Below are 14989 nucleotides of genomic sequence, written 5' to 3'. Positions count from 1 at the left end.
GAAAGAGTCTGAGAGAAGATTTGTCTGAACAGGCTGCAAACATTAATGAGGGATATTTTACTTCACTATGCCTAACTGTGAAGAGAGATGTATTTGAACTAGAACCATAGCTGTCTAAGCCAATGTACTTCCCCTACACTGAATAAACTTCGGCATCTTTATATTGTTAACAAATCTGCCTCATGTTTTCTTTATGTATGGACACTACATTTCTTTTCTGTCATCTTTTCCTAGGTGGAAATAAGAAAGCCAAAGGAATAGAAGGAAAAGATTAAAAGAAAACATGCACCAATTTTACAGACAATCTGCTATAGAATAGGCTTGACTGTTCAGCAAGTCTAGCTTAAATGTATAGACCTGAGAGATAAATCTGCTACCAAGTTCATGTTTGATGTGAATCCAGTCTACTTTTATTAAGAGATCTCGATATAAAGATGAGTTTCACATGGAAATGATTTTTCAGTCATTTGTGTCCTTAAAATAACAGTGCAGCTGAAAAAGTGAAAATTACCAAACTGACCAATTTGTCTTCCTTAGTCCAACTTGCCATTTGCAGTTTAATTGTGCCTCTTTAGCTTATTTTCATTCAGGTGTCATTAAGAGCTGTAATTGTATGTGCATATACACACAGATCCATGTATAAGTATGTGTACACATACACAAACATACATATGCAAGACATTCTGAAGATACTACCTTACTATAAATATTATGTACCAGTCAGACGGTCATTTTTGTTTTTAAGGTATTTTATGATGACATTACAATTGGGATTCCTCTAGTATAACTCAGACATTTTAATGTTAGCTATGTAAGTCTGATGTTACCCTACCGGTTATATATACCTTGCATATTCCTTCCATGTCAAAGAACAAAGCCCTGTGGTGCATTCTGTAATTTGAGTGTATGTATTATTAGATACTTGCCATCTTAATGTAGTGGCACTGGTCTATGTTTGAAGAGAAATCCACTAGTGTATCATACACACTCTTCTGCAGCAGTTTCAGTTCTGAGTGTGTATTCCTTATGTATCACAAACAAAAGCAGCATCCCAGCAGCAGTTAATTTCTGCTTGGGGCACAGAAAGCCAGACTGCTGTGCCAGTAAGCTGTGCTTCTTAATTAGGAGGCCACTGTCAATTTTTATGTTTTCATTTGCATTCTGTTCATAACATGTTTGAAGGAAATTATGTCAGTTTTGTTCACAACTTGACATGTATTTGTGAATACTCAAAAACCATTTTATTCTATAAACCCGTATATTTTAAGTTTTAGAGCAAATGTTAGAGTAGATTAAAAGATGACAGTTTCTATACCCATTTCGGATGTTCTCTAAGATTCTTAGATAGATATATGAAAACGAAACAACAACCACTTTATGTTGGGAGCTAACAGTGCTCCACTTCTGACACTGAAACCTTTGGGCTCCAAATTGGTCATTGACATTTTACCTCATTCATGACTGGCAGAAGAAAAGGGTAAAAGAATGTGCTTTACTCACCCAAGGATTTTGACTGAATGAGTTTTCCATTTAGATCCTGCTTTCTGGGTACGTCTATAGATTCCCTCTTTGTAAAGGAAAAAATCTTCATACACTTTCATTATAGCTAAAAAACAATAGGAAAAATCAGCACAGTCAGCAAATATTGCTTCTGTTCTTGTTTGCTCCTTGTGTTTTACCAATAATATTTTTGTTGTCTCTTGGACCGTATAAGTGTGCTTCATAATTACACTTGAATTCACTAATTGCTCAGAAGTCCCTGATGTGAGTGAACCAAAGGAAATATTCCAATAGAGTTCTCTCAAAGGTCTCTTGACAAGTTAATTGGGTTTCTCTGTCATAAAAACTCCCTAACATGGACTTCTTCCAATACAGTAAGAAGAAATATTGCCTGGTGTAGGCTTACATAAGTTTTCTCAATTACAATGAAATTCAATTCAATAAATAAATCTCCTCAAGATTCATGTATAAAATGCTCTGTTCTGACAAGCATCTGCATATTCAAGAAAAGCATTTAACAGACAATGTACATCCTGTGAAATATGGTGGAGTGATACATATGCCTTTTTCCAAAACTCAGATAGAGTTCATTAAGTACACAGTCCACTCCTTGTGGAAAACTAGATTGTTTATATTTGTTAATTTTTACTTTCAGCTAAAAGGCGGGGGGTGGGGGGGGTGGGTAGGGGTGGGGAAGGCATTGTGTGAATAAAAAAAAAGGCCAAGGAGATGATGAACTGGAAATTTTGTGCAAGGAAATGAAGACTACAATATGCATTTTATGACTATTCATTATTTCCTGTGAATATAAATCTCTTTAAAAAAAAAAATAAAATGTTTTGGGTTTCTTTTCCACATTTTTTCTACCACCTTAATACCATTTGCTTTACTATATGATAGGCTACCAGATCCAGAGAAATGAAAATACTTTCTAGGTCTACATTACCTTCAGATTCCAGTGAATCAGACGCATTAAATACAAGCTTAACTCCAACTTACTTTTACCCTATGATTTTGATGGTCTTAGACTGCTACACTACTTGGAACATAAGAATTAGTGAAATCCAGTTTCCTAAAGTCTTGCACCTTGGGAGTCCCATAAAATACAAGTTTCAGTGACCACTTGTATGTTGTTGGAGCATTTATAACATATGCGCCTGATATAGATCTGTGGTATCCAGTCAGGTTAGCTCATGTTGCAGTATTTTCTGTCGGGCACACTTTCCAATTTCTTTCTCCTACCTGAATATCTTCATAAACTTGACAGAAATTAACTTTACAACCTCTTGATCTCTACCATACTTGGCTGAAAACAGAAAACATTCACAAATTTTAGGGGATGAAAGAGAACAGCTCAAAACATGGGCAAATGAGCCCATTTGCCCAGGAAATCTGTCTAAAAATATACTTTGCTAATGAGGTCACTCACATAAAAAATGTATGCTGATAGCAGTGCATGGGGAATAAGCAGCCATGATGCTACATAAGGGGCAGGTCTGGGGAGAGCTATATCAGTTAAATCAGAAAAAATGTAAATGTTTTGAATTAATAATGCTACAGCTTCTGCCGAGCTGCCTGCAGAACCAGAGCTCTCACATATTGACAGCAACAGACCAAGTGGAAAATCACATAAACTTTTTTCTTGACTTCTAGCTGCAAGCTCAGGACTCCATTACAGCTCCCTGCATAGGCTGCCTCCCTCCCTCTGCCCCCAGGCTTACCAGTGTACAGAGCCAGGAGTTTAACTCCTGCGGATGTCCCTGTACCACTATGTAAAATACCAGCTGTTGAGGTTTCTGAGCTGCAGAGGAGCCTGTGGAGGGAAAGCTTTAAAGCAGTGCAAAGGAACAGAAAGGGAAAAGAAGACTTCCATTGGCATTAGTCCGGGTGAGAGCGTCAAAGAAGTGAAAGGGATGAGTCATTCCAAAAATTACTGTAGAGGCTTCCCTGGATCTTGTTTTGATACCGTGGCCAAAGGGAGGCAAAGAAACAGGGCTGAGTGTAAGGACTGCAAAATTCACTTCTCCCACTGGAGGGCTGAGTGTAAGGACTGCAAAATTCACTTCTCCCACTGGAGGTCTGAGGTTAGAAGATATCATTCATCATCAGCCTGGGCCAGGAGAAGGTAGTTTCATTTCTAAATCCCATAGTTCTTTGAAATCAAGGTCCATATGTTCAGTTTCAGAAACCTATTCTTTATCAGCAGCTCTAAATCAAACACATGTTCTTGGCTCTGCGAAGAAACATCATACCTAAATTATTGCCACAGAAATTAAATATAAAATTTTGCCATGTAATTCCAGAATAACTTTAGTCTACATTAAAGAATGTTATCCATGATTATGTGTTAGATCTACATTTAGTGTATGTGTGTTTATATGTATGTATATATAGAAGTAAATATATATACTTATGTATATCTGTATGTATATACACTGCAATCAGGAGCTAAGTAATGATACAGTCTTTGGAGCTAAGTGAGCTGGGTGTATGAACTGTAGAGTGGACAAAGAGATGATAATTAAAAATCAAGCACCGAGATATTTTTATTTATTCAGTGACTTTGTCCTAATATGGACGGAGGATGAGATGACCTCAGTCTACTAGCCAACTTTGTTCCCTCCTACGTAGAAGAGACTTTGCATTTTCCAAAATGAATGGATTAATTATTAATTAATCACCAGAGGTAGTGATTTTCATAAAGTTGACTTTAGCGTATGCATGAGCTACTTTGGTCATGCTGAGCTGTCATATCTATGCATATAAATGCAGCGGATTATAAGATTCATTCCAGTATAGATTCCTCTGCATAACATTCCTAAATAAGAAACTGTGTCTCTAAGACATATGAAGATATAAAGTAGTTGCTAGAAAAGGAACTAAGTGTAGCACTGCACATTAATGTAGGGTAGTACTTTCTCCAGATCTTTTTCTTGTGTCAGCAAATCAAATACTTTTTATCCAAGATCATGATAGCTGAAATGTTATGTAGGGTCAAAACTTAGATATATTGCACTAATGTGTTAGCTTTTCTTCTTTTGATTGGGACTGACTAATGTGACAGTAAGGATTATTTTCCTATGTCAGCACTGTAACTATCAGAATATTTCCTAAAGTCCATTTAAAAAAACAAAGATGAATGGGCAATATTAGATTGTCCATTTGAATGTTTTCAAAGCATTAATGAAACCTCACTATGTTTATTTCAAAACTGATTTTTTAAAAAACAAGTGTTTCTTCATTTCCATCTGAAAGTGCTAATTGCTCAGTTCCTGTACCTTAGAAAACAATGACGTATGTCAGAAAGAATTTGTCATTCAGACTCAAAAGCTGTATAACATTTTCTATTACATTTCTACACCTACTGTTTCACAATTGTTCAAAAATATATATTTTTCTTAACTTTAAATACGCCCCAAAATCCAAGCACATTCCTCATCAAACAGGCTGACTTTCTACATCATGATCGTGAAAGGATTTTGAATGTTTTCAGCTATTAAACATTACTTAGTACATTAGATAAGACTGGCCATAAGTGCTTTCTAAGTTCTTGAGGAACGACAATTGAATGAATAATGGATAAATCTCTTTCAGTAGCTGAAGATCATTGGCAGGATTTTTTTGGGGGAAAAAGATAGTATGATATGTTTTTAAAATTAGAATTATGCTCTGTAGCACAGGAAGACAGAAGAATCAGTGACAAATTATTAGGTTGTAACTGTGACTCATTTAAAAATCTCATTATAACAACAGATAAATGGAAAGTGATTTCACTCAGTGATATACGCACTTGGTTATATACTTTTCATTAGATCTTGATTTTTCCACATACAGAATTACCTTAAACTGAGACACATTTTCTCTCAAAAAAGCATTGACACTTCAAAATATTGTATGAATTATTGAGTGGTTAAAACCTAAAAAATAGCTGAATATAGATTATTTTTTGAGGAAGATTTAGTACTGACAGATTAAGCAAGCAAACTGTGTATACATGGACTACAAATACAATATTAGAGAGAGGTCTGAAATTTTATCATGAGCATCTTATTTTTTTTACTTTCTTAAAACCAATGGAAGCTACTGTGTTCACTTCTAGATCAAATGCAGCAAGGGAAAAAATATTTTCCTTGAGCAAATTAACTTGGACAGAGCAAAAAATACTGATAATATTGATCTTGTTAAGTCTGAGCTTCAGCTTAATTGCACTGACCACATAAAGAGCTTTAAGAAATAATTTTAACTCCGTGGTGCACTGAAAAGAATGAAATCTAATAATCAAGACCATTTCAATAATAAATTGGAGGTTATGATAATTAATTATATAATTGAGGGCAGTAGAAATGCAGAAGCCCTCTGAAGTAAAATGCTTTGGTTTTGCATCAGCCATCCATCAAAGAGGGGAGGACATCCTGCACTGTGACCTTGCCCATGACCCCAAACCCCACACCCTTCAACCTCTCCAGTGACACTGGCCTGGGGTATGAGCAGGAACCTGCAATTGCAGGTGCTGCCAGCACCATCCATGACTGCAAACGGACAGTATTCAGGCTAAACCACTCATTTGCAGTTTCTCACTCCCTGCCGAAGTCTCTTAATTTCTCTAAGAGGTCATGGTTCCTCATTGCAGGGCTCAGCAGAAAAATTCAAAACTGATAGCCCTCTGCAACCAACAAGAGCATTTGGGCTCTGAAAGGGGAGATTCTGGGAGTATTGCAGCACTAAACGGTTTGCTAGAGGGCCCATATACTGCAGCGTTCCCTTCAGAGGAGTGAAGGCTTGGTGGGCTGGCTTCAGTCGTTAGGGGAATCAATCCCAGCCCTACAGAGCCGAGCTTTGCCTAGTATTCAACTCCTCCTGCACAGACCCAAATTGCTATTTCATCAATGAGCAAAGAGCTGTTATGGGAAAAAGGCACATTTTCAACAAGTCCAGCTCAAGGTCATTTTACTTACTATGGACTCTGATGCAGTAGCCCACCAAACATCCCAGGATGAATTATAGTGCTTATGTCTGTTTTATTCACTGTGGAATGCAATTTGTGTTCTCTAATATTTTGATACAAGGACATTGCACGCTTTAATTTTTTTAATAAGAATAGTAATATTAACATCTTCCAAACTTACCATACCTTGCACTGGTCCTTTGTCCATGATTTCTTTCATTATGTCAGTTTCCTGAAGGGAGGCGAGAGCAACAGCAGAGAGAGCAAGGGAAGATAATATATTCTATTAAATAAAATTAAACCCCATACTAATTTATTGTTGTGTACATACACACACACACCTACTGTATAAATGTACCGTTGTATTTCTGCCAGAGAATATTTAGATTATTTGGTTCGCCAAGTGAACAAAACCTTCAGAAACATGTTTAAGAAGCATTAATGCCCAGTTATGACTACATACTGTCTTTTTTATCTCTACATTCTATAGGATCACAAAGCAGCACCATTAAAGAGATGATTAAGAAACTATAAAGAGTTTAAACTCTTCTGGAAATACAAGGGCATATCAAGGAAAATGCACAGCTCTAGTCTTCAAGTAAAGTGAACATATTTCCATATGCCAGATAATTTTCAAGCCCCAAAGCAGAAAAGTAGATGAGACAATGGATGAACAACAACATGAACTTACTTTTGAGGAGACCCTGTAGTGAGAGGCACACCGGTATAACCGATTGGATTCTTCTAAAGCATTGGGACATGGTCCATTTGTATAGTTTTTTCCATATTCACTTGACACATAACAGCGATTTGCACCTGATAGCTCCAGGTGATTGTTCCAAAATGATGGATAACAAGCATAGGATACAACCCTGTTCAGATATTAAAAAAAATTAAAAGTTGATAAGAATCATAGAATTATAGAATCATAGAATCATTTAGGTTGGAAGAGACCTTTAAGATCTTCAGGTCCAACCATTAACCCAGGACTGCCAAGCCCATCACCAAACCATGTCTCTAAGCACCACACCTATGTGTTAGCTTGCTTAAACATTTTCGCAGTTCTATTTCAAGCTTTTAAATATTTTACAACTGTCATATTTACAGAGTCCCTCCATCTTCAAAGGTGTGAATGTCTCATGTCTTCAGCTAGAAGGTGTTTGCTTCAATTCGTAGGCACTATGTTTATGATTAAGTTTCAGTTGCAGTAGTCCTCTCCCCACCCTTCTCTAGAGAGGTAGGGTAGAAAATGTTTTAACACTTGTCACCTAGTACATTCATCTCATTAATGATGCATTAAAATTCACATTGAATAAGATCAATAAATTACCAATGTTGTCAACAGGATCCATTTAGCAAAAATGTCCTCTGAAATGGGCATATTTGCAGCAGAAAAAATATAAGGGAAATAAAGCATTTTCTAGTTTTATCTACATTTTCTAAAAGAATGCTGGTGAAAAGCTACAGGTCTTCTTATTTCCTTCAGCTAAAAAGTCTCTGACCTTTCATTTTTCCTGACAATATAAAGAGAATAGTTTCTCCCATTTCTGTGAGCATTTGTTGTGATTAAAAATCCTATACTTGTTTTTAAAGTTTTGGGTACAAATAATTGGTTTCCTGTTTGCATATGAGTAAATGTGGTGCTTCTTCTCAAGACAGGTATAACCCTTATTGATTAATGCCAATAGTACTACCAACAAGCTTCTGGAAGGAGTGTACCCCCTTAACTGAACCTCTACTACTAGAATCCATGGGACATAGCTACAAGTGAGAACATAGCCTCAGAAGATGTTAAGCGCGGAGCTTTTGGTAAGTTAGTGACCAATGCAACCACAGATCAGTACTAGGGAAAGTATTTAGACAGGGGCTGGTGACTGGGTTCCTCCATCTTGATTCACAAAGGGAAATAAAAATAATAAATTATCTGGAGTGATGCTGTCAGGAAAGACTTGGTCCAGATTGAAACACTGACAAAATACATAACATAGAACAGGTAAGGTGAGATCAGGTAAGTACCAGAAAGGTGGGACTCACTGTGATTTTACAGCTCTTCTCTTTTGAAGTAACATTCAGACTATTCTTTCCTTAAAGGAAAGATAGGTTTATGCCTGGAAGTGAATGTGGACCGAAGGACAAACAAAACTTTGTGACTTGTTAAGTGGCATCCAGTGTGTGCAAAAGGCTGGGGACTCTCCCAGGGCGCTCAGGCCCCAAGGATTCTGTCAGGTCCCGGTTATTGATAGTAATGAGACACTCAAGGAAACTAAAATGACAGATTGTGCCATGATATCACATGGGTATGTGTCTGGTCTCTACATCTCCTGAAAACATCCTGGCAATTTTGTAGCAAAGCATCTATCTCAAGGTGTTTCCTAGATGCTAAGAGAGCTTTCACTCACAGATACAGCAGTTACATTTTTCTCACCCCTTATTATAAAATTGCATTAAAACTTTTTACTTCAGGGTTTTGGAATTTATCTAAAAGAAATATGACTCATTTTTCACACTTGTAAATTAAATTCTATATTCTACAAATACGTTAATTTAAAAATACTACGTCAAGTAATCACTGGGCAGCTTCTATTCTAACAGATTTCAAAACCACAAAAATCCATCTATGAAAAGAATCATGGGGGAAATGTGCAATATCAAATATATGAATCATATTTATTGCTTTGAATGAAACAAAGAGAACTCTTGGAATAACAAAAAAAAGCTTCATCTGTCTGACATGTTTCGAGTTGCAGGCTTCAAAGACTCAAAAGCATTTGACACTGATGTGTTCAGAGGAGTGATCGTGGAGGAGCTGTGATAACTTGCCTGAGACTTAAATCCATGTTAATTTTGGATTTGAAAATCTCCAGAGTGCTAAATCAAATAAGCTTTGAAGCACAATTTAAGAGCCCTCGTTGCACCCAAGAATGTGGAGGGACAATGAAAATAAGACATGGTTTCAAGGAAAGGTAAGGAGAGGTTCTAATTCTTTACCCTGGCAATACATCAAATGAACTGCTGCTTCATGCAGTGTTTGTTTCTTTCAAGCAACTTATCCTGAATTGTACAGCCATTTTGACTGTTTGACTAACTGAATCCTTTTTATTTCAATAAAGTGAAGGAAACAAAACATATATTTAAAATGCACTTGCTAACAATCTGAAATACCCAAATAAAGGCACACTGGATCTTCCACTTATTATTTTATCCTTTCTGTGAGATCCTGGGACCTCTTAGTTTTCTACAGTATACTCATAGATGTTTCCGAAGCAATATAAACATTTCTGTGATTATGCCATGGAGGCCTATGAAAGGGTTTCTTTTAAAGAGCATAATTAAATAGTTCAGTGAAGCAGAATATTTTAAAATAGGCAGCCCTATAAATAGGATATGTATTCAAGTAGCTTGCCAATTGTACTGTACTTTCTGAATCTGAAGAACTGAAAACTGTATTTTCCACACAATATTGAGGATAGTTATGTTTGCCTATGTATACTTAGGATTTTTATAAGATAAGCACATACGTGCTTCAACTACTTTGAATAAGACACTAGCATTTAACATGGTAGAAAAATGGACCCTGAGAAGAATGTCTTTTTGCTTACCAAATTCTTTCTGCCCAAGCTACACCAGCACACCCAGAAGCTGCAAAAAGCAATAGTTCTGCCTGCATGAAAAGGGATCCTCCATCCAAGGTTTTTAGGCTGCCATTGCTTAGGTCCTCAGTCTACTCACTGGCAAACCCTTTTAAACCCTTCTGAATGCCTGAAGGTATTCTGGATTCCCAGATTTCCAACGGGGAATGGTAAGTATTTGGTCCAAATATACAGGGGTTGTTGTTACTAATTTTAAAATTTATTATGCTTTGTTTCTATTGCCAGGTGAAGCAAATTTTTTGATTATGTCTGTATACATATATAATGTTTATAAAATGTATCTGTCTTTATATACATAATCATTCTAGTCACCACTGATCACAGATTTCCAAAAGAAATAAAGGATTGCCGCTTAGTGCAATCAGGCCTGCAAGGCAGGAAAGGTGAGCAAATACAGTCCTCAGAGCATGATCTAGCATAAGCAGGCAAGGAGTAAATGATTGAAAGCCAGTGTAAGGAATGGTATGATACCTGTTCCCCAGGTGGACTTAGAAACACCTTGGAGGGATACAACAGAGGAGAAATTCATTCCTGGGGTAGGGATTTTTTTTCCCCGCCTTTCAGTTGGATTGTTCCACTGAAGTTACCACAGGTTCTGAATAGATGGGTCTTACTTCTGTGGCAAAAGAAGTGAAGCACCAAATGCCACACTGGCGCACTGGGAGCTGTGTGGTAACCCAGACGTGTTGACTGATTCTGAACCAACAGTCACTTTTGAATCTTTTCACTAACCACAGTTTCTGCACTCACAATTAACATATTTTAACAGCTTTTTGCTAAACATGAGCTTGTATGTGCTGAAGCATCAGCACAACAGTAAACATTAAAAACATTTGAAGAAGACCTTGCCAGAAGAGTCACAAAAGAAAAAGAGAAATAAATGTGTGTTTACGTGCACATTTACATACAAGTATTCAAAAATACTACTAGAAGCAAGCGGCATCTAGTGAGAAGCAGTGAAATCTGTGACGTGTTCATACGTTCTTGGAAGAATTCATCTGATGTCATGTTTATGTGTTCAATGAAAACTTTTGTGTTTATATTGTATTTATAGGTTTGTGAGATGAGAACATAATCTATTTTTTAGATTATATTATTAGCAAGTTGGTCAAAACTAGTAACAATAATATTTTTTTCATACCCTGCAACTGCTAAGAGCCCAACGTAGAAGTTGGAATAAGCTCTGATTAGAAGCAGTATTTACTTTCAAGTGTTTATAACATTTTTACTACTTGGAAATGAAACGTTTCTTCTTCATTCTTAAAGATTATAAGATTTTAAGTTCCCTCAGCAGATAAAATAAATGTTTTCAAACCACACTGATTCCTCCCAAATTATGGCTTGTAACTGAAATGCCTAAAATTAATAATAATTAGAAATAGAATACAGATTTATTCTTTAATGAATGGAGGAAGAGAGAGAGTCAGTAAGAGTTAAACAGTGATTCAGCTCATAACAGATTTCACTGTTAATTGGGTGCTCAGTGATTCTGAAAAGTCAGGTCTCAGCACTAGTCTAACCTCACTGAGCTTTATGAAAGTCTTCCATTGACTTAATTGGGGATAGTTTAGGCCAGTACTCGATTTTCCTGAAAATCTATCAAAAACCTGAGATAAGCCTACTTCAGAAATCAGAAAACCAGAAGATTTAAAACAGCATTAAACACATGCTGTGAAAATTTACAAGCCCACACAGAAGATCAATATGCTTTCTCCCTATTGCAGAGTGTGGAGATAATGAAAAAAATGATTGCAATATACTGGTTCATAAAATAAAAGTAGTCTGAAAGCATGAGGAGACAAGCACTATAAATAGGTCTCATTCAAAAGACACTTCAGACTCCTATTCCATAAATTTCCAGTTTTTCATTGTCAAAGGTAAAGAGTTTAAGCTAAAAACAGTTATTAAATAATCAGTCCAGTGAATCAAAAATTTTAACTGATTTTTTTATATACTATTTGCTCTTGGCCACTGTCAGAGACCCTTTCTCAGACTCAGCATAGCCATTCCTGTGTTCCTCCAGGATCTGTCCTCACAGATATTTTCCTTAAGGTGTTTCTTTGTGTCTGGAACTGTTGGAACAGAATTTGAAATATTTGAATTTCAGGAAAGAAAATCAGGATTTAGAAATGTTGTTTATAAAAACAAGTATGTAGAGGTATTTTTGTGTGTGGTGCTTTGATGGTGAATCCAATGACGGAGAGTAAGAATGGGTAGCAGGAAAAGGTCTGTGAGAGCATGACGATGTTGTACATGTTGGAGCTGGCTCCATGGGGACCAGAAAGCTTAAAATGACTAAGAAAATAGTGTTGAACTGCAGAGATTTATTGGGGATCTAGCTAGTCTCCAAAAATTTGTGATGGTTCTGACACCTACTCTGCAGGTCCTTTACTCAGTCAGCTGCAAGAGGCTGGTGAATACCATGAGGCATCTCAGGTGACTGAGCAATAATGCAAGTATTTAGGAGTCAACACAAGTTCACAGGTGTGCTCTGGTGAGCTGAGGTGACCTGTCAGTATGCTTCCAGGCTTATACCAGTCAGAAAGACTGCCCTGCACACCACTTTCACACTGGTACTCTGCGGTCAGGCAGGGGGCAATCTTGTCGCTACTGCATTCACACCAGCACGAGGTCCTGGCTGGGTACAGCTAGGGTGAAAATGAAGTGCCTCATACAGCTTCAGTCTGCCTTGCTTTCCTTATAGAAATAAGTTAACTCTTGTATACTGAAACCACCTCTGCAGAACAGGCTGGGTCACTGACTACACTGCTTCAGATAAAAAAAAAATAAATGCAGCTTTCTGGTGCAGGAAGAATCTTATTATTATGGGCTCATGGTGGTGTAGGGAAACCAGCATGAGGAGGGGGAAATAAAGAAAATTGGGTCCTAATAGAAGCATAGTATTAAAGCAATCTTTTTAGGGTAAAATGCAGCTATCACCTTCAGGATGGTTGGCATGCACGGAATCTACATCACCACAGTTCCCTAAGCAACACATCCTGCCAGCTCAGCACATGCTGGTAGGAATGACAGAAGATGGAGCGGAGTGGAAACACAGCAGCCATGCTCTGTTGTGCTCCCTGCAGGAACGGGAACTTGATGGCACCACACAGCGGATAAGCTGCATACCAGCTGTCACATGAAGGATCCACTAGATGTCCGTGGCTGAGTCAACCATTGTGGCAAAATGACTTTCCTCAGATGAAATAATCTCATTGCAATACTGGCACACACCTCTATCTCAGAGTTACCTGCCTCCAAGGTACTACTACACCTCACTGGGCACACTATAACAGTTAATAACAATATGTATGACTAGAGTCACTCAAGCCCCACCTAAACCCGATGGAAATGGGCTAGTCCTGGACTGAAGTAAATCCGGACAGGGGTGGGGGGAATTGTTGTCTAAACTCCCAGATTACCCAAGTCTGACTCAGTCTAAACTCCCAGATTACCCAAGTCTGACTCAGTGTTCACAAAGCTAAGTGAATCTGACCCACTCTAAAGTTGTTATGAATTGAGGGACTTCTAATCAAGGTAGTCAGACTTGGGAAGGATAAGAAACAAAGAACAGACAGTGAAAACACCACCGTTATCTAAGTTACACAGAAAGAAGCCTCCAAACAAGGAAAGTCCTAGCTATGAGAGGAAACAGGATGATAAGATGTTGCCAATCCACTGACATCAACAGAAAATTAGTTGAAAAGAAGATAAAGACAACAGTGGTAGTGGGAGATCACGACCTCCAACTCAAATAACACCCCCAAAAGAGGGCAAATCCTCACTTGAGGAGCATGTGTAGAGAACCTCAGTAGTGCTTTCCGAGGATGCATACTAATTTGCATCAAAAATGAGAAACTTGTAACCAATCCTATGTATGATAAATGAATATGTAACATACTATAAAGTGTAAAAGGCGGACAGATGAGGGGAGAAGTTAGGGAAGACTCCTGGGACAGTCGGCAGGCTGAACCTGCCTGCTTGCCCATAGGAACGCCTAGTGGGTAAGAATCTGTTTTCTATAACTAACATATGTTAGCTGTTCCTAGATATAGCATCTAAAGTGTGCTTTACAGCCAGTGTATTTATCACCAGCAATCTTCAAACATTATTAATATAAAATTGTGGCAGAATAAAGAGTGCTATTCTAGAAACTGTTAGTGTTAATCCTTCGTGAGTGGTTGCAGTGGCTGGCAGTGGGTAACGTATTCAAATGAAGTGAGAAGACCCGCTGAGGAGTCCCCCTTGTGCTGTTGGTGTGTTTCCCTGAACAAGTCAGTCAAATTGCCCTCCAGTCCAGCAGGACTGTTCAGTGAAGGGTCCCTATGGCAGGACACTGACAGACTGGTCAGGCAGAAGGGTCTTGGCTTTCCTGGGGTGCTGATAGATCAAACACTAGTGGTTGAGAAAATCTCCCCTCCTGCCCTTCACATGACAGGTGTGCGTATACAGGGAATACAGTCAGAGGGAACAGAAGACTAGGAAGTTGTCCTATTGCTGCATTCTTTAGGGTTTTTCCTCTAAAAATAACTTGCTTCAGCTGTTGTGGATATTACACATTAAAATGGATCTCTTATCTACACCATTAATTCTTGTGCTCCTGTCCTTAACATAGGTAGGCAAGCAATCAGTTCAGTGAGAAAGAATTGTATTTACTCTCTTAGCAGCATGAGCTACTGATTAAAAGAAGCCTGTTCTTCTAGTTACAGAAAAGTTGCTATAAATGTTAAGCTATAACTTTCATTTTTTTCATGAATGAAGCCTTCGCCTTTACTCCTGTGAGCTGCTGATGGACATTCGCTGGATGGAATCCATTACTGCCCACTAACCACTTACCTAAACGGTGTCCCACTCAAAATCTAGATCAAAACCAGTTTAGTATTTAAACCCTGAG

At 37.8% G+C, this 14989-nt stretch overlaps 1 protein-coding gene across 6 annotated transcripts in view; it reads right to left on the bottom strand.

Annotated features, from left to right (window-relative positions):
* TINAG (tubulointerstitial nephritis antigen) overlaps positions 1-14989 on the bottom strand; it is a 46450-nt gene that overhangs the window by 12325 nt on the left and 19136 nt on the right. For 4 of the 6 annotated variants that reach the window (XM_037393086.1, XM_037393083.1, XM_037393084.1 and 1 more), the window contains exons 7-9: positions 7137-7317; positions 6632-6677; positions 1501-1606 (exon numbers count right to left, since the gene is read on the bottom strand). In XM_037393086.1, coding sequence (XP_037248983.1) covers positions 1501-1606; positions 6632-6677; positions 7137-7317 — 333 coding nt within the window. Of the gene's footprint in view, positions 1-1500; positions 1607-6626; positions 6678-7136; positions 7318-14989 lie in introns of those variants that run through there. The other 2 variants (XM_037393087.1, XM_037393085.1) reach the window with 2 other exon arrangements.

This window comes from Falco rusticolus, chromosome 6 (genome assembly GCF_015220075.1).
Source record: "Falco rusticolus isolate bFalRus1 chromosome 6, bFalRus1.pri, whole genome shotgun sequence".
Lineage (NCBI taxonomy): Eukaryota > Metazoa > Chordata > Aves > Falconiformes > Falconidae > Falco > Falco rusticolus.
The sequence above is the reverse complement of the archived record's forward strand: the minus strand, read 5'-3'. Positions and strand labels throughout refer to the sequence as shown.